The 21673-nt window shown below is 34.2% G+C and overlaps 1 protein-coding gene across 1 annotated transcript; it reads right to left on the minus strand.

The window, feature by feature from the left end:
* Nucleotides 1-495: 495 nt before the first annotated feature.
* Nucleotides 496-21042, minus strand: LOC125050295 (voltage-dependent calcium channel subunit alpha-2/delta-4-like). Its single transcript, XM_047650034.1, has 26 exons — nucleotides 20613-21042; nucleotides 19933-20209; nucleotides 19272-19437; nucleotides 19037-19168; nucleotides 17790-17951; nucleotides 17380-17498; nucleotides 16895-17121; nucleotides 16534-16756; nucleotides 15984-16118; nucleotides 15200-15292; nucleotides 15078-15101; nucleotides 14829-14855; nucleotides 14505-14585; nucleotides 13947-14021; nucleotides 13413-13520; nucleotides 12955-13214; nucleotides 12499-12656; nucleotides 11702-11839; nucleotides 6684-6877; nucleotides 5900-6037; nucleotides 5256-5510; nucleotides 5004-5100; nucleotides 4166-4332; nucleotides 3804-3962; nucleotides 2838-2960; nucleotides 496-629 (listed from the first exon to the last, which is right to left on the minus strand). The coding sequence occupies exons 1-26, from the start codon at nucleotides 20840-20842 to the stop codon at nucleotides 510-512; spliced, it is 3888 nt and encodes a 1295-aa protein (XP_047505990.1). The 5' UTR covers nucleotides 20843-21042; the 3' UTR covers nucleotides 496-509.
* Nucleotides 21043-21673: the final 631 nt, after the last annotated feature.

Below are 21673 nucleotides of genomic sequence, written 5' to 3' on the forward strand. Positions count from 1 at the left end.
TGAAAACGAGTTTTATTAACACCAACATTTATTTTTCCCAACAACAGACGGTAAATAGCATTCTATATTTCTATAATTGCTTTAATATTTTTTTATTTTATTGGGGATAACACACACACAGAATAGATCAATATTTTTGGAATTGTCTTTGGTCGAATTTTAGAACAGTGTAGATAGACTAAAAAGGTGCTACTTGAGGTGCTTAGCTTTACTTCAATTATTTATCTATTTTGTAGTGGATATAAATTTGATCTTAGCTTGAGTGTTTGATTATTGTGATTTTAACAGAAGTAAAAATTATACAATTCTGTTACGTTATACATACACAAAAGCGACAGAAAAACGTCGAGACACACAAGCTTTTTGCTAATCAAATTGTCGAAACTCACCAATTGACCCTTTTTTGAACTTTGTCTAGATTTATGTATTATTTATTAGTCTAGATATTATTGACTAATTGCAATTCGGGTATGAAGTTACATTCCAAGGTTACGAATTCAATTACGCTACTAAGTGAGATATAAAACGAAGTGAATTAATAATAGCCAAAATATTTTACTAAATTGTAACGAGTTTGCATCGTTTTCTGAATCTGGAAGCCAAGGCCCGCACTGTCTGTATCCTTCCTCCTGTGGAATGTAAAATAGGTTATAAAACCGAGATGCATTTAAGTATCAACTTATTTTATACTGGTAGACTCGGCCAAGCGTTGCTGTGGCTAAGATTTTTGTTATATTACATAGTAGTAAACTATTCAAGAGAAAAGGCAGGAGAACACCAATCCACCATGCTTTTTTGGTGGTTATGCCATTAAATTGTAGCTTATGTGAAACGTTGGTAATTATTTTGATAAGGATCAATACCTAGGTACGAATAAAGAGCCTTTTCTAGCGGTGGTATTTTATTTTTATAGATAGTGATGTGTGAGTGATTTTATTATTATAGATAGTGATGTGTCGAGAAAATTGTAATACATCATTTTGTTCTATCATTAATAGTTTTCACAGCGCACGCGATTGAAGGAAGTTTTTTGTTTATTTTTTTACACCTTGGGTTAGATTATTCAAGTTTTAGTAAGCATCCCTAATTTTTTTGAAAATGAAACATAGTCTATGTCACTCGGGAATAGTGTAGCTTGCCAACGGTGAAAGAATTTTTGAAATCGGTCCAGTAGTTTCAGAGTCTATTCATTTCAAACAAACAAAAAATCAAACCTTTCCTCTTTATAATATTAGTATAAATAAATTTGTTCATATTCTCGCATTGTTCTAAATAGGTTTTGTATATGTATGCAATTTGTAGGTTGACCACAAAGGAAGAGCTGCTAAGGTCGAGTAGTATAGGGTATTTCAACAAGAAGTTTGTTTTTCAATTGTGGCAACACCGAGAACGTGATAGTTTTGACATTTAGTTTTTGGCGGTATTCGTAGCAGGTGCTTTGGCAATTATTACAATGAATTCAATTTCGCTCGAAAATCGCATTAAAATAATTCAAATCCACTATAAAAATGGTGGTTCTGTTAAAGTTACATTTCGTAAAATTCGTGATATTTTCGGCCAGCATAATCGTCCTTCTGAGACCGCTGTTAAGAATTTGGTCGCGAAATTTGAGTCGACAGGCTCGGTACAAAATGTGCCAACACCAACACGTGTTCGACCGGGTCGTTCAACAGAAAACATCGCCGCCGTGAGCCAGTGTTGAAGAAGATCAAAATTTGTCAATTTCACGACGTTCTCAACAATTGGGGTTATCCAAAAGCACAACATGGCGAATTTTGCGAAAGGATTTGGCTTTGAAGCCTTACAAGATTCAACTGGTGCAGGAATTAAAGCTGATCGACTATTCAAATCGCCGCAGATTCGCTCAGTTCATTCAGGAACAACCTGCTGGTTTTTCTGAAAAAATCATTTTTTCAGACGAAGCCCATTTTCATTTGTCAGGGTACGTCAACAAGCAAAATTGTCGCATTTGGGCTTCTGAAAATCCTAAAGCAATTATTGAGAAGGCTTTGCATACTCAACGTGTTACTGTGTGGTGCACTATGTGGTCTGGAGGCGTGATTGGGCCGTTTTTTTTCGAAGATGAGGCTGGAAATGCGGTAACAGTCAATGGATCACGGTATCGCGAGATGTTAACCACTAAATTTTGGCCTATTATTGATGACATGGATATCACTGAAATGTGGTTTCAACAGGACGGTGCCACATGTCACACAGCCAATGAAACGATCAATTTATTGCAAACCAAATTTCCGGAGCGCATAATTTCGCGAAATTCAGCTGTTAAGTGGCCAGCCAGATCGTGTGATTTAACACCACTGGATTATTTTTTGTGGGGCTATGTTAAAGACAGAGTCTATACGGAGCCAATCGAATCGATTGCAGCCTTAAAACTCAAAATCCGTGATGTCATTAACGAAATAGACCCTCCATTTTGCCAAAAAGTGATTAAAAATTTTGATGAAAGAATCAACATCTGTCAGCGTGGTCGTGGTGGACATTTGCCAGATATCATTTTTCATTCATAATTGCCAAACTTTTCTCTTTGTAATACAATAAAAATTTTATTCATTTTCCTCTAAATTCTTTGTTTTATTTTGTTTTAGAAAACAAAGTTCTTGTTGAAAAACCCTTTATATCCTTAGCGGTCAAATTAACTTTGTTCGCGCGTTTTAGGCAGTGACTATATCGCAGTGATTGTAGATTGTGTATATCGGTACAGACATGATCCTATCAATTTGTTTTCCGTAATTAGAATTCTTGATAGTTTTAAGATTGTTATCATTGAAAAATACGTAAACATGATTGTGAAACGGTGAATAACCGTGGTGACTTACGGATGTGAAGTTATGTGGGTAGCAGGTTGTGTGGGGTTGTCTTGCAGGCAAAGGAATCCGGTTCCGCCAGCATGCAAGACGACTCGCTGAACCAAATACGTCGCCATCTTGTTCCATTACCACCTACAAGTATTTTTTTTATATATAATATGGGGGCAAACGTGCTTACGGGACGTCCAAAAAGGACAGTTATCGCAGCCCATGCTACAGCCCAGCGGTGTAGGGAAGACCCCCACGGGAAGTCGATTCCACAGTACGCTAGTTCGCTAATGAAAGTACCTTCTGAAACGAACTGTGGAAGACTTCCAGCCATCAAGGTGATGTTGATGAAATTTTGAATTGGTACCGGTGTTTAAACGAGGCAGAAGGGATCAACCCAAACAATTCTTCAGAACACTCACCGTAGAACACTTTATAGAAAACGCAAAGAGACGCAATGTCTCTGCGTAGAGAGAGAGAATGAAGCCCTTCAGTAATACCTTGGAGATTGACAATTCGAAAAGCCCTTCGCTGCATTTGGTCAAAAGGAAGAAGCTGGTATTTGGGAGCACAACTCACAGCATTTAATTATTTGCAACATCGAAATGCTAACTAATTGAATTATTTATTAGCAGGCCCGATATAATCACTCGGTCTACATAGTTTATGCTTATTATATATATTAGGGATAGGATCTATAAATGTAACCAGAATAAATATAACTTATTGACTGCTATCCACAGTTGTTTTAAGGGCAGGAGGCTCGCCTGATGTTAAGTGACACCGCCGTCCATAGACACACACATTAACAGATGGCATGCAACGCCAAGTCCGTTGCCGTTTTAAGATAAGTTTTATTTGGCTTGCTTGGTAACGTAATCTAGAGGTCTTAATTTCGATTCCCAGTGAAACATTGTTTTGAGTCGCTGAAAGGGAATGTCAATCAAGAACTTAAATTGAAAGTCAATAAATCAATCAGTTACTTACAGGCTCATTATATAAGGAGTCGTTTAACTGCATGGAGATTTTGCAAGATTTGAACACAGCTAATAGAAGTAAATTGGTTCGAGGGACCTCGGTGGCGACTAATGGCCATTCACAGATTTCCGCGGGGCGATTCAGTGCTTCCATGGAATTTTTGTTTCGCTGAAATATTGTTAATTAGGTAGCGATTTTTTTTAACATATAACTTTTGCCGCCTTAACTAAAGTTTTTTGGTAAGAAATGGACATTGTAGGTTATTTTTGATACGTTTGTACTATTTAGGAAAACATTATTTTAAGATTTTTTAGTGATTTAGAAACAAGAAAGACAAAGCTTCGCAAGTGCTAATCACATAAAAATCTCACCTGTAACTCGTAAATAGCTCGAGTCCTATCACAAGCAGCAAATCGCGTGCGATTCAAAATCACTTTGGAGTCAAAAAGTCGCTCAAACTTTTCACGTTCGTAATCATGCCTGATTCGTTCGCGACGTTTCTTCTTCTCTGTTTCAGTATCGCAGCTAACTATTGTGTCTTGTATAAAAATAGGTTTTAGTTAAAACAATATTTCGATTGATTGATACACTTATTAGCCCGAAGGAGTATGCCTAGACCACATGCATGCTCGTCGGCTATTGGATCAAAGATGTTAAATATTTATTTAAGCAAATCAATTTTTTACTTAAATATATTTGAAGTCCAGTACTGGGATAGTCTTACATTACCTATGTAATTAGAATCTTTCTTTCAAAACTTTGAAAAGATTAATCTACTAATTATGTGTTTTTGGTAAGGCTTGTCAATACTAGTTTTTGCTAGGGAATCTTTCTAAGTTGCCAGAAACCAGTCTGAAACTATACGTGAAATTGAAACGTGTAACACAACACGCTTACATACTAAAAGAAGTATATATATGATAGAGAGTTTTATATAAGTGTGTTCGAACCAAAGACAATTAAAAAAATAACTTTAATTGTCTTTGCGTATATCCATAAAATTTTAAGACCACAATTCTCACACTATCCAAAACAAGTAGCTATAGCTGGTAAGAAGTAAAAAATATATAAACACAGTTTTGCATAATTTTCGTTGTTGTGTTGGTGTGCACAACTGAACGCAACGCATACATTCAAACCATTTTGTAGGTGTAAAATAACGAACTATTATTCGATGCTTCAATTAATGCACCTAAGTTATGTACTTACTAGACATCATGACATAAAGAACAGTGAAGATATTGTGAGACGCATAAATGACGATCTTGATTGTACTCCACAAACTTATTATTATTGAAGGCAATCTCTGAAAAATTATTTGTGATTTTAAATATAATACATAACTTACATAATTAATAGTAAAGTATTTGGATAATCTTTCAAAATGATAACGATTGGCATGTTCTCTGCTTTAAAAAAAAAAATTAACCATTTAATATTAATAATTTTACAAATACTCACAGTAGATGCAGCCTTTGCTTTCTCATCCTCTGGTGGAAAGCAAACGCCTTGGTAATCATGAACCCAGCGAATACGGAACACTCCAGCATCAAGTAATGCCTTCATGGCTGCCGGATGCTCCGTAGACAAATGCTTATTAATTCTTTCATCTTCAGTCTGGTCTGCTATAACCCACCCCTCTTCGTCAATTAGAAGACACGCCCAAGTATCATTGTCACACCGTTGTTCACATTTGGATTCGTCTTCTTCGTTACACTGCCGAATTTGAGTATTTATCTATCACTAACCACATAAGAGATCTTTAAGAGAACTTCGAATATAAGAAACTAATTTGTCTTTAGCTACTCTCCGATACTTGCTGACATATTTTATTATAGAAAAATATACTTATTCATATTTAGACTAATATGAATTAATAATAAATCTAATATCATTTCAGCATATCATTCGGGTTAAATTGAGTATCAATGTTTTTGGCCACTTTCTCCACAAATCCCGGAACCAGATTAAATGTTTTTCGCCGAATACAATTTATTGAACGATAACTAGATTTCTCTTTTACAGTAAAAATAGTAATCTTGGTTTATTTTTAAATTATCAATTTATACTTCTGAGATCCATCGAAACTGTTCTTTTTTACTTACATGAAAGTTTGTGATGGAATCTAGGAGGTCGTCTAAATGTCTAGGATAGAAATGGTATCCCGCAACACCAATGATGCCATGTTTTGTCGGATGGCCCAAAGTACGCGCCGCAGTAAGCCATTGCCAACGTTCATCTAACTAAAGAGCAAATGTATAAGTTATGTTATTCAATATCGCTTAAAATTCAATATGTAGGTAATGTGTGTAACCGACCGTGAAAACCGTAAAAAGCCGACGACCCTTATTAGATGTTCAACAATATATGTGTTACTGTAAAAGCTCGAACTACGGTTAATCTTAAGATATGTGCCTGCATTTCCATATTTTGTATTTCATCATCGGACGTCAAGGTAGAATACAAAATTCCATCCGTATCACCTCGACGTCGGTCGTTCCACGACTAAGTGTTTTATAAGGCAGTTTTTGCCACTATTTGGGACCAGCTGCCCACTGAAGTATTTTCGAACCAATTCGACTTAGGTTCCTTTAAGCTGAATAATTCTTCTGTGAGTGTGTATGTCACTGAACTTCTCTCAAACGACTGGACCGATTTTGATGAAATTTTTTGTGTGTGTTCAAGGGGATCTGGGAATGGTTTAGATTCACAAATCAGCCCGCCAAATGGCGCTGCAGTCGGTACTTTCATACTTTGCTTTACTAATTGCTTGAAATATCATGCAGGACAACGTCTGTCGGGTCCACTAGTTTAATATAGGTTTCACGTATCAATTTCAAATATTTTCAAGTTCTCAATGGCAAAAACTAACGTGAAACAGAAACTTACAGCAGGTGGGCTAGAGTCAGTATTCCTCAAAAGCATCACAGGTGGTATTGGTGCATGAATGACCAAAGTGTCAGGATTGGCTGTAGCACGGCGGTAAAGAGGTTCTTCTGGTCCCAATGACCATACTGAACCCTCGGGGGGATCAGCATGTGCCGTAGTCGCGTGGTATAATTGCCAACGGGTTAAACCGCTTTCTGTCAATCATGAGTGAATTTTCAGATTTTTATTTCTATCTTGAATAGTATTATTTTTAAACAAATCTTAAATGGCTATATCATATCATGATAATTTATCTTTTAATTGTATTGAACACATAACAGATAAATATACTGATAATATTTTTTGAGTTTTTGCAAATTAAGCATGACTACATATTTGTGTTTCAAGTAATAATATTTATATAGAAAACTAGCTGAACTGGCCAATGTCGTTTTGCCATGTATATCATGCATTATTTACAAGACATGCATCGAAATCCGAAATGTTCCCAAACAATCACCAACCCCAACGAAGTCGGAGCTTTTCGATCTCATATTGAAACTTTGTTCTGGGCTTAGTATTGAGTTACACTCCGGTGATATAAGAGATGTTAGCCGTTTTACCAACAGGAAAGATAACATGAGTTGGAACCTTAACGTTGAACTGTCGAACACCCTCCTAAAGAACAACATTTTAAGTGCGACACGCAAGTACAACATTGAGAATAGATCTAACAAGCTGAACGCCAGCCATTTGGGACTAGGAGGTAGCACACCTATATATGTATCAGAATATTTAACACCTAAAGCAAAGCGCCTCTATTTTCTTGCAAGGGAAATTGCGAAGTCAGAACAGTACGAGTACTGCTGGTCTGTTAATGGTAACGTATATCTTAGGAAGAAGAACGGCTTTCCTTACATTCTAATAAAAAATGAAGATCACCTTAACTCGCTAAACAAAGCATGACTGGTGTTAATTGTAGTTTTATGTTTTTTAATGTTCTTGTTTATATTTAAATTCCTCACTTTTTTTAAATTCTACACAAAGTTTAACTCGTTCTACAAACAAATATCCTATACTGAACCACTCCACAGATACGATAAACCTATATTTTTAAAAACTACTACACATATATTGTTACTCATACACTACTCACTCAACTATATTCAGTCTAGTATACCTATTATGCAAGCTAGAACTATCGTAAAATACTATATCCTAAGTACCAATAAACTTAACTTACATTCTCGTCCTATTTGTGTGCACAGTCCGACCCAATTAAATCACAGTGTATAGACAAATCAACGATAGTAACCTTTTATATAACGACCTAGATTCATACAAAAATATTCAATTTTCAATCTGTGATCCTGAGGAATGTCAAAATGTGATCAAAAGTACTAGCAAATCCTTATCAATCCTGTCGCAAAATATAAGAAGTTTACCCTGTAATATTAATAGTTTTATCACTCTAGTAATGCGAATTAATATGTCCTGGGATTTACTCGTTTTGACCGAATGCTGGCTTCCGTCTACTAAATCTATACCAAATATACAAGGATACAACTACGCTGCCACTATAAATAACTTAACACAAAATGAAGGAGTCATAGTCTATTATAGGAAAGGTTCTAGTCCACTCATCGAGGAACCCCAAGAATTTTATGACGCTAACTGTTTAGTAATTAAATTTGATCCCTCTACTGTCATCATTTCTATCTATCGTCCACCGGGATATAGAGAGCCATTAATTTTTATTAATTCATTAACCCTACTTTTAAACAAATTAAAATCTTATAAAAACATAATTATTATAGGTGACATAAATATTGACATTGCACAAGGGACAAGTGACCAGCGCTCATGGGACTATCTGAATCTACTTGCAGAGTTTAACATCCACCCCGGGTATAACGTTCCTACCCACAACCGAACATGTTTGGACCATATTATGGTTAAATCAGATAATGAAGCACACTGCCTTATAATTCAATCTTCCATAACCGATCATAACAGTGTTGCACTCCTCTTAAAGATCGAAAAGGACTATCCTCTAACTCCCCTTCAATATAAAAACAGTATCAACCTTGCTGGCTTAGATTTAGCGATTCAGGGACTGGATTTTTCGCATTTGTATTGTCTGAAAAATGTGAATGAGGTAGCTAGGTTATTTAGTGACTTATTGACAAAAGCTATTACCGATAACACCAAAGAGATAGTTGTACCCAGACGTAAAAGAATTATTAAACCCTGGGTTACACCTGGGCTCCTCAGATGTATGCGTAACAGGGATAACCTTCACAAAAAAACTAAAAAGAACCCAGCTGACGAAATTTTAGCAGTGACATATAAAAGATACAGAAAATTTTGTAATTCGTTATTAAAAAAGGCTAGGCGTGCATATGAAAGGGATGAAATTAACAAACATAATACAAATAGTAGGAAACTCTGGGAGACCATCAATAATATTACTCAATACAAAAAACCTAGATCATCATCTACAGAACTTATGAAAAATTGTAATCCACAAGAAAAAGTAAACAGTGTAAATTCATTCCTTGCAAATGTGGGGAAAAACATTGCTGCTGGGCTTGGTAATTATAATTGTAATCGCTCCTATGCGACCACTACACCACCCCCATTAAGTAATTCTCTTGTCCTCTTGCCCACTGACAAATCAGAAGTAGAGAGCTTGGTGATGAATCTGCGCGATAAATGTGCTGTTGGTAACGACATGATATCTGGCCGGCTTCTTAAACAACATGCCAAAGTTTTGGTACCACCCATCACTTACATATGCAACCTCTCCATGGAAACAGGTGTGTTTCCGGAAATCTACAAGAAAGCTCTAATAACGCCTATCTACAAGGGAGGTGACGGAAGCCTTGTAGACAACTATAGGCCTATCTCTTTACTTCCCATCCTGTCCAAAATCTTGGAACGATTATTGAACAGGCGATTGGTTGATTTCCTCGACAAACACAATATTATTTCAGACTCCCAATATGGTTTTCGTTTCGGTAGGTCTACTGATGACGCAGTTCATAGCGTGACAGATTTTATTGTTAGGAATATGGACAGGAGGGAAAAAGTGATTGGTGTGTTCATTGACTTGTGCAAGGCGTTTGACACTGTTTCGGTAGAAATCCTCTTGCACAGAATGGAGAGGTTGGGCATCAGGGGTATGCCTCACCAACTCTTTACGAGTTACATGTCTGAACGCACGCAAGTTGTCAGGGTGGGAGAGTGGACTAGCACCGAGTTACCAGTCACCTTTGGTGTGCCGCAGGGCAGCGTTCTTGGGCCCACATTGTTCCTCATTTACATTAATGAATTATGTGGGATGAACCTAAGAAATGGAAAAATTGTTGCCTTTGCTGATGACGCAGCCTTAGTGTTCCATGGTCAAGATTGGTTTCAGGCCTTTCGACATGCTCAGCGGGGTCTGAATTTGGTATCGGATTGGCTACATCGCAGTTCTCTGGCCCTTAATACCGAAAAGACCAAATTCATGACCTTCGCAATGTCCAGGCGCGACATTCCTTCTGGTCAGGTACTTGTGTCACATGCTGGTTCATGTCTGACCGGGGAGCACTGCGGGTGTCCAAAGCTCAACTCCGCAGGCACAGTGAAGTACTTGGGAGTCATACTAGATACCTATCTAAATTTCCAGGCTCATATTGACCTACTGGCAGGTAGAATTAGAAAACTGATATATGTATTCAAAATTTTGAGGCACATTGCTAATAACACAATTATAAAAACTGTCTACCTGTCGCTAGGTCAATCCATTCTGAGCTATTGCATCTCCACTTGGGGTGGCTCAGCAAAAACCCACCTTCTGAAAGTGGAGAGAGCTCAGAGGGCAATACTCAAGGTTAGTGCCTCCCTTCCCTTCATTTGTCCCACCACAGAGGTATACAGACATTGGAAGGTACTCTCTGTGCGTCAAATGTTCATTCTTGCCACAATTTTACGCAAGCACTCACTTATCAATTATGACCAACACCTTAAAGATAACAAGCGTAGAAAAGGCATAGTGATCACTTCGAAGCCCTTTCGCACAAGTTTTGCCCAGAAATTCTTCTGTTTTTTGGGGGATTACTTGTATAATAAGGTCAACTCATGCGTTTCCACATATCCCCTAACTAAATACGAGTGCAAGAAGACGGTTGCACTGTGGCTACTGGACCTCAACTATGAGGAAACAGAAAAAATGCTGACAATAATTAAATAGTTGAGTTTAAAGTTGATTCTAATCTTTGTTAATAATAGGGAATAAATTTTTAGTATAATAGTTTTAGCTTTAATAGACTAACACTTAAGCAATAAAATATAAAACATACACAGACTCACACCCACACACATACACATAATTTACACCTACACACATACCCTATGTGGTTTCCTCTATATATTGTAATGTAATGTATTGTAATGTAATGGTTTGTATTGTATTGTATTGTATTGTATCTTCTGTCGATCCGAAGTGGTGGAGGCCTGATGACCTGTAACACAGGTACTATTACCTTTAGCAGGCATCAGTCTCACACAGACTTGCTTTTTTCATAAACAGAAGTATAATATAACTGTCACTTCCTTATGTCCTAAGTTTAAGTTTTTGTGAGAAAATAAATAAATAAATAAATAAATAAATAAATAAAAATTTATAATAAAAAATAGGGATTGATCGTAGAGGGGTGAAAATTAGGGGTTGTATGTATTTTTTAATGCTGTATCATAAAAAAAATTTTTTATCTAAAAATAAAAAAATAATAATTTAGAGGGATGAAAAATAGATGTTGTCCGATTCTCAGACATACCCAATATGCACACAAAGTTTCATGAGAATCAGTCAAGCTATTTCAGAGGAGTTTAACTACAAACACCGGGACACGAGAATTTTATACATCAGATTTATGTATAGAAACAAAAACGCAGATTTTTTCTTCAATTGTTTAGAAACTATTCTCCCTATTTAATACTCGTAGACTTGATATTGGTTGAATTTACTTTATAGTTAAAGAAATAAGATATACCTGTGGCAAAGAAAGCAGTATTGGAGCCAAGAAGACAACCAGAGCATTCCCTTTCTGTGTCAGGATCTTCGTGCTCGAGTGCCCATTGCTTCGTCGCAACTGCCTCGTGACTTAATCGTGCCATCAGCTCTTCATTACCTATAAAAATTGAGATAAAGTCACTCTAAAAACAATAAAGTCTATTTTATTTTGTTACTAATATTTTTTTTATTATAGTTGTGTGTATGCGTATTTTGTTATATTTTCTAATACCACGAACTTAAGATTTTTGTATGTAAAAGGTCTTCTAATCTCATATTTTGTGTAAAATGTAATTCTCAGCTAATATCTATGTTATCTAATTGGAATAAATGATTAGTATTAACTAAATTAATTTTTTTTGCAAGAAAGTGGATGATCAGCATGCAATAATTATAAAACATTTTTTTTTCGCAATATAACAGGCCTTGCATGTAAAATTCATTGAATAAATAGTAATCAATCGAGTTATATGATAGAAACGATTATAATTTAGGCACACATATTTAATTAGCACGTATTGTTTTTTTAAAGTCACGGTAATTTTGAACAAATGTCAGTGAAATGATAAATACACAAGAGAAATGATATCAAAGCCTGAAAAACTTTACTTGCACATCTTGCCCACTATTTAGTGTCCGTTTGGAAGCGCTTTATTTATATTTTTCGTAGTCGTAAGAAGATTTCTAAGTGAATATGAAAAAAATGCCGAGTAGAACGTCTATGAACCCGGCCATAAACTAAGTATAATTAAGCAATGGTAAACTTTGATACCGTACAGTGATAGGTTTTTTCAAGTAATGTTGGTGGAAACGCTGCAAAGATGTGTTTAATCTTTTGCATCGCGAAGTTAGGTTCGTCTTTCCTTCTTCTAAGGAAATGCAGTATTTCAAACTTCCGGGAATCAAAATGTGGTTCCACGTGTCTGCAGTAGAGCCTACAATTAAATATAATCTTCGTATAAAAAGCTTAAGACAAAATCAGTTTCACTTCACCAAGCTCACAGACACTTATATATAAAGAAACAAAATAACTGTTGGAAAATGCATAAGATTTATTCGAAAGTATATTATTTGGTTAGTTATTTTGCTATTCAATCTTCCGAAATCATGTTGGGGAGTAGGACTTAATTTAGGTATACGAAAGTTTGGATTTGTAATACTACGCTGAATAACATTTTCATTATAAAACAAAAGCCAAGGTCTAAAATCTTAAGTTTCATTTAACATACAAACCACTCAGGATGGACGGCAAAATCGGTGTTCCATAATGCTTTATAAGCTTCCTCGCCTAACTCTTGTGTAAATTTTCCATCTGGTACTGCATGTAATAAATTATACTTAGGCAAAGAGACAACCAGTGTGTAATGGTCATGAATCCTCTGCCAATGGTAATCCTTTACTTCTATTATGGCTCTCATACCACCTTCGAAAATACTCTTGACGTACATCGACCTTGAGCCATTAGGTTCGTCAATTACCAGTGCTTGACGAAACTAAAATTGAAGTGAACTTTGAAGCTACTAATTTGGCAGAACTTATGTAAATAAATTCAGAGTGCTTTAAGGGCTAAATTAAAACATGTTTTTTTCTTAATCGAGAAAACTGTACTATAATTTTTTGACATTTGTCTTTATAATATATATAAATAAAAAATAATACATTGTTCTATAGATAAAATGAATAATTCTTACATCGAGCCATTCTTGTGGGTAATGTCTGGGATAATGATCTATTCCTGGTTGCTCCACATCTAAGATGTCTACAGTACGATATCCAGGTTTTAGGATATCGCCGTCAAACTAGAAACGATCAAAAATATAATGCATCTTATACCCTTTGTAAAATATTCATCATAATATTTAGTACATATTTTATATCGTAAACATTGGATCATTACAATAAAAAAGGCATTATATTATTATTCTATTTAGCTTATAAACTTTTTAAACTATATATACATTACATACTATTTACTTTTAAGTTTTCTCATATCGTAAATATCACAAAGAAATTAAATAGTAATTTTATCAACGAACTTATTCTTGTCTTGAAATATAGGTTTAGGCGTTTTAGGAGGTGCTCTATGTCCTGTGTTTTGTTGTCATGCAAAATTGCATATTACTAGCATTAGGCAAAAGTTAATCCTAAGTTACCGACTCATTTGCTTGAGAACTAACATTACTTTAGTCCAAATGTAAGTAATATAAAATACTGTTAATACTCACGACAGGTTTTGTATTGTTGTGCAGTACGATATTACCGCGATGATCAACTATGAACATGGTTCCGCTTGCGCCTATCTATAATTAAAATAAGATCTTTTTCTCCTTTTCTTTATTATCTCTCTCGACCTTTTTTTTAATTTTCGTTCAAATTGTTTGTGTTATTCACGTGTACGCCAGGCAGATGATTAGGATAGTACGAAATAACTAATAAGATGATAGTTTCGAAGGCAAACACCCAGTTTGGATCTTAGAGGACTTAGTCTAAGTCTCGCTAATATCTCTAACTCTAACGAGCAACTTTGTTAATCAAACACCAGCATCTGTATGAGTAAAATAAAATTTTAACAACAGACGATACGATGGCGCGTTTCTTTTGTTCGTTGTTGATCAACAGCGTCACAGTTCCAACACGCGACATAAAACGTAATTTTTGATCTATCACGATCAAACGCACCGTTTTGACTTTCGTTATGTTGTCACACCCTGACTTTAGCACACTCGATTATCAAATTAAATAGGTTTTAACATACGTTACCTATATGTATACAATATACATACCAGAAAAAATGGCAATATGAGTTTTAAATGATCCAATGGTATGTCAACTCCAGCAACTCCTAGGAGACGATTTACTGGATACTAGAACGCAAAACATTTATTTCATTTAAAGATCGTGATTTTTTTAACTTTTACAACAATAACTAATATTTATTAGAAGAGATATTTCCACTTCATAAATATATTCTATTACAGAAAGCGATTTATCTTTAATCCATTAAATAATTATTACGTTATGTAAGATTTAATCAAAAAGATTTAATAAAATTAACGATATCTTATCAATAGATTTCTTTACGATATTAGCTCAAAAATTATATTTACCGCCCGCGTAGCATTACGTTGCATTTCCTGAAATAAAACTAATATTATATTTCCTGGAAAGTCCATTGATTTCAAAATGTGTATAAAAAAAGTATATATATTTAAAGAGTTCTATCATAAGAAAACATTCGCGAAAACAATCCTAGGTACTAACCTAAGATTGTTTTTAAATGTTACTAAACTGCCAGATAACAAATCGATTAAATAATATTACATATTATATGTTTGATAAAATTATACGATTCATACCTCGTCCAATTGAATAGTTATGTTCTGTAAAATAAACCATTTATCAAAACCACTCAATACAAAAGTATAAAATACATTATAATTATACATTTTTCAATAAATAATTAGTAATTAGCAATTACCTCAATAGTCGTGCTTTCGAAAACTGGAACTGAAACGCTCACTTGCAAGCGATAGTTCATGTCTTCGCCTTCATAATATTGACCCTTTTTATCCTGAAATGGGAACAAAAGGGATTAGAATGGAATGTGTAAGCTTACGCAGTTTCCTCGAGATTACTTTGAACCTCCGATCATTAATGTAATCCTGTATGAATAAACGAATTTTGATTCTTATACAAAAGGTCTCAATCACCAGCCTTTATTAACATAGGATTAATATTAACTATTATTAATATTCTATGTATACCAAACCACTATAACATTTATAATATTGTATATATCACGAGAATAACTATCATAACATTTGATTATTATATATTATGATATTTATTATATTCCATTTCCATTAAAAAAAACAACTACGAAGTTTTACGTAATAGCGTAGATCCTCTACGAGTCTTGTACCTTTTATTATTTAAATTAAATACAAGGATTTAATATATTTTATTCTAGGAAAGAGTTCAACGTATGTTCAAACGGACAAAGCTGTATTGATAAGGTTAAGTTTATTGTATTTTACAATTACAATATATTATTTCTCGTCTCTTCTTCTATCTTTTTATTTAGAGAACGGGCCAAACGAGGGTACTATCCGCTCACCTGAAACACCCGCCTATGAACATTAACACTTTCAAAAGGCTTGCAAGTGCGTTGCGCTCTTTTCTTGAAGGACCCAAAGTTCCCGACGGCTCATTGTTCCTATCTAGTTAGTATAAAATACTTTAATGTAAAAAATATTACTTACCAAGTTGTACATATGCATATCATCCTTATACAGATTTTTGAGGAACAAATCTTTATTTTGTCTTAACCTTTTGTACCGGTATTCTTGTTCGGCGCTTTCTTTTTGTTGCCAATGAAATTCTCCACGTCTTGGATCCTAATATTTTTCCAAATCATTATAATAAACTATTGCGTTATAGCCCTTTTTTTGTTAAAAAACCCCGTGATCGATATGGATCTTAGAAAAAATTATGAATAACGTCACTAAGCGTTTCAGGGTCATTAGCTCTTTTTGTTTTTAACTTTTAACGTATAAATAATGTACAAATACATGACATACATAGATTGGTCACAATTACCTATATATTTGTCATCCCATGTTATTTACATACGATGACCCTTTTACTATTATTAATTTATTATAGTTTTATAATGCGATACTTTGGAAAAACAAACATTGTTCGTGCATTGTTAGATATACTTTATTATAATTATAAAAAAAATACATAAATCTGCGACGCTAGGTAGATTTTTCACCGTCAAAGTTGCTCAAAAACATAACACTAACTTACCTCAATATGCGCATACACATCACTATAGGTCCGTAATCGTTGTTCCCTTTGCGCCACTAGAGGACGCTCTAACACTCTTAGAATTCTCATTACTTGTTCTGTGATCTCAGAGTGAGAAATGAACTCTGCAAAATAACCATCTCTCTCACAACTCACCGATTCCCCATACAAACGAGTGTAATCTCGCAGACCATTGCGATCGTGAAGCCACATTACAAAGAGCCTACGACAAAACTTCATTATAAAATTTCAAAATTATATTTGTTTCTGTTCAGTACTTAAAATAATTTATCAAGTGTCTTTCAAAGTGCGCCAAAGAGAAAGGTTCTAGCCCTAATGAGCGTGTGTCATTTCATATTACCTGATCTTCCCTTCGGGGTCGAGGCGTCGCATCAAAACAGTGTAATTATAATAAAGACTGTCAGTGACCAATACGATTGCCTGTTGACAAGCGCGTGGTCTATTCAATGTATTCTGCTTTTGAAGCAAACGTACTGAATACGTTAAAACATCTCCAATTAACGATTCGTTAACCAATGCCTGGCGTTTAAGTGCCGACATCATTGCTGCTGAGTTTACGTGGTTTGCCTGGAATAAACCTATAATGATCACATAAAAGATACCAAAAGCGACGATCTACGAGGCATAGACCCATTATTGCGTTTGAGTATAATGAGTAAAGCGACTCTAACGACGTCGAGGTTCGAATCAAATACGAAACCGGATATTGAACATAATTGTCATATGACACATTGTCTTTGTATTTCCCTTATAATATAATACGTAGACGTACCTACGTGCGTATTATCTTGATAAAAAAGTTTTTATTTTGTTTTGCTTACTTACCGGTACAAGTTTATCATTAAAGCAGCTAATTGGCGATTCGACCACAACATTGAATCTTAAGACATTCACTTGATCATCATCCGTCAGAGCGTTAAGGAGAGTTGATGTGAATAATTCGGCTAGAAAGAGTAAATATCTTTTTAAAAACCTTATTCTTTTGAAGTTCTCCCGCGTTTTTATTAAATGACAGTTTAGGCCGACCAAGCTTTCATTCAATATGACAAAAAAAAACCAACAAGTTTTATTTGTGGTACCAATTAATTTCACGTTAGTGTTTTCCTGCAGAGACCCATGATCCATGAGTCTATATTATTCTATACTTTTAATCTATTTTTATAAAAAACGCAATGTAACGTATATTAACCATGTATATTAACGATTTTAATAATTTAATACATAAATATTTGTACCAATAATTTGATTAGATGAGTTAGCCATCGATCCCGATGCGTCAAGTAGAATGAGTACATCTCTTGGTGCGCCACTGGCACTCACATACCATGGCCTCAAACGACAGTCGTACACATCCTCCGCTTCCACGTTCAAATTGTATAGACTTTGCCATAAAGCAGCTATATAAAACAAAAACGTGTAGGTATTGGTATCGGTACAATTATTAACGTCAAAAAGAATTTATGACTAAAATTGTACTATAAAATGGTGCAAGATTATTTAAATCAACTAACAATCGATGCGTGACATATAATGCGACTAAAAATTGTTGCGTTTGTTTTGCTAATATTTTTCTGTCAATGCAATTAGTGTCATTTTTCTTTATACATTATAGGTCTGATCATTTATGTATTAGTACATACCAGACAAATATCTAGTAATAATAGATCCAGAATTTACAGTGATAGAATGAGAAAGAGTAATTTGAGGGATTTAGAAAAAAAAATGTGCGTGTACTAGTGTACACACGTTAGAAGTGAAACTTCTTTATGACCTTATTTTTCGAAAAATTATCTATATGCAACTAACTTTACAGAAATTGGTTAAATAAAGTTAAATTAGATAAAGTTTAACAAAAGGCTTTTAATATCACAGACTTGAATACAAATAATACAATTATTTCATTTTACCTTATTACCACTAAGATTATTACAGAATTTCATAAATTGTAATATAATTTTTAGTATCATTGTTATAGTTATTATAAATTTTTGTTATTAATGGTTTAGAATCTCTTCGAATCAACCGTGGTAGGGACGAGAAAAAGACGCGCGTAACGGTCAAATGTGACGCGTAACCGAAACATGTGACGCGTAACCGAAACATGTGACGCGTAACTGAAAAATGTTACACTAAATTTTTTTCCAACCCCGATAAAGAAGTTTCACTTCAAAATCTAATTTTTATCCCTATTTTGTACGCAGAGTGCCCAACCATTGTTATATTAAAGAAAATTCAAGTCCTCAAATCTCATAGAAGACATCCAGCATATATGACACCGTTCGTTCTAAAAAGCTTTCGACGCTTTTGCTTTGTTAAGGTGGTTGTGGCCTACTTTAAGTGAGAAGCGAAGGTACAGAATCTATTCAATGTAACCAGCTTTTCTTATGTGTTTATACGTACTATTTTTCTGAGCCATCTTTTATGAATTTTTTTTTATGAATATTTAAATTCATTGGAGTTAAAATATTTAAATAGATTTTACCAGGATAATGTCTTAGAAATCCTTTTGCACTGCAGAAGTATTGAAAGTCCAGTGTGGCATCTTGAGCGTAGTTCTCACGAAAAGTAGCAAGAAGATTTTCCGACCAATAAATATGTGGTAGAACTCTATGATCTACATAAAAGGAAAGTTATTGTTAAAATGATTTAAGTATTAGTATTTAATATTTAACATTAACTGAATGAAAAATTTGAATGATTATATTTTAGTACCATACCACAAGCAAAAACTTCGGCAACGACATGAACGCTACTAGAATCCAATGAAACTTGTGCATTGAAATGTGAACTCTTTTGAAGTTTTATTTTATCTGTACTGATACAGGAAGATGATAGCTCCCATTCACTTTCAGTTGGCACCGCTTGCTTTAGTACATCTAAATCCTGAAATTGAGAATTTATTACAACATACAAATGCTAAACGATGTTTTTATTTATTTGTTTAAAGAAATTTAATAAGATTCCTGATTTCAATTAGCCACGAAAGTGCATATAACGTTTAACTGCATTTATGACACTGTACTGTAAACGAATGGTTTGATCAGTTGAAATGTTCACAATTCAAATATTAAGTAAATCAATGTGTAATTCATTTTCCTTGTTTGTACTTCAAGCACTTCAAGTGAACGACCATTAACTATGGCGCTTAAAGTACTTAAAATATAGCGCCGGTTAACATAATTAATTTATTATTTATATTTTTTGTGAACATAAAAAATTAACATACTTGACGAAATGGATTTGTTATTGCGGATTAACAGCACGCAAAATTAAAACAAACCCTAAAATTACTGACAAACAAATGAATATATAGTTACTTATTATTTATAAATATTAAATAAATACTGTTAAAAACATAAAAAAAATCAAGCTACTCACAACGCTATGATCAAACATATAGTCTGGGGGTGGTTGTATTTTATTTTCCAAAATGTATGTTGATAGCTCTTCCGCTTTCCTCATAATTGCCTCCGCCGCTTTCCCTCGCCTGTCCAACAGATCTTCGAGAGCTCTTGAAGCTCTTTGTAAAATTGCTGATCCATTCCTCATTTCTATCTTGATGTTTGAGAAACTTTGAGACAACACATCCCGTCGTACTACTTTTTTTTCTATTTCAAATAAATGCTCGTGGATTTCATATGCCCATTGCTTGAGACTGACAATTAAATATTTTATTAAATGTTTTTGAAATTATTATTATGTTATATTAGTTATTTTGTTTATATAAAAACACTAAACATAATTATAACTGAGACGACATCACAGGAGACCGAAGAGCTGGCGGCTACCTCGCACAAAGAATTAGTATAGCTATTTAAAGGGGGAACGTTGTCAGTATCTTCGGAACCTTGCCTAAAGGGACTCCTTTTAATAATATATTTTAGTTATTATATTTTAATGTTAGTTATTGTTTTTGTTATATTAATTTATGTTAGCTGTAGGATTACGAAATAAACTAAACATTATTTTTTATTATGTGACATTAAATATTTTACCGTTAGTGAGAGATTAAGGAATACAACCAAATTATCTATTTAATTCTATGTAAAAAAACTTACCGTTCACGAGTAATAAGAGTTGGTACATCTGGAGGTTTTCTCAGAGTGGTTTTTATTTTAACTTTCGTAACATTAGCGATTTTAAGATGTGTATTTTTTAATTTACTTTTATTGACCAATATATGCCCTTGGTGTTCTTCTAGTGACTTTTTAATTGTATCTTGTGTTACTTCTTTGGTTTCTAATGAGTTGATTAAGAATAAGAAAGGTATGATTATTTGTAAGCGCATTTTGTGAATGTTTCGGCACAGCTATCAACACGGCTAGTGAATAGGTACTGAGCGCAGCCTCTCATGATCTCTACGGATGGCTCCCGCCCGACTGGCGTCTACGGTCTCGCTTTCATTCCTGCCCTTCATCCCCTACTATCTAATACAATGAGTCATCTTGAGTCTTATTATACTTAATTTTGTAAGTGGAAATTATTCTTGTAATTTCTAGATGTGTTAAATTTGGAAATATTTGCCATAAATAAAACATACATAATCTTCTTTGACAAACTGTACAAAATACCGATGGGTATCAGATACATAATACTGATACCATACTTGCTTAAAAGTCGTCAATAAAACAATTGAATGATGAATTGTATGGTCAATTTGACCCACGCCCCATATATACGGGGATATGGTTACCTTTAGAAGCCGTAATCATAGATAGGTATTATCCTATATTAATAGGAAATCTTCACTTATAGTTATGACCGGTCGAAATAAATGTAAATTGATCCTCAAAACTCACAGTAAATCTTGTTTGATTTACATTTTCGTGTAAGTAAACACTTGGTACTTATTATGTTAGCATCTTTGTCAAATGGAAATAGTTGGATTCATTATTTATATAAAAAACATTATTGCATTCCATTTTTACTTAATTTAATTAATTGACAAAATGCGTTCAAAAACAACCTTTGTTTATGATGCCTGTAGATAGGACACGTCTAATATTACATTGAACATAATTAGCTAATTAAATTATCTGGTTAAATTCTTTGTCAAGCACTCCATTTTGAAGAGTTACTTTGATAACTTTCTGTATAAAATTATGGCCTATTGGGACAT

The sequence above is a fragment of the Pieris napi genome, chromosome 6 (assembly GCF_905475465.1).
Source record: "Pieris napi chromosome 6, ilPieNapi1.2, whole genome shotgun sequence".
Taxonomy (NCBI): Eukaryota; Metazoa; Arthropoda; class Insecta; order Lepidoptera; family Pieridae; genus Pieris; species Pieris napi.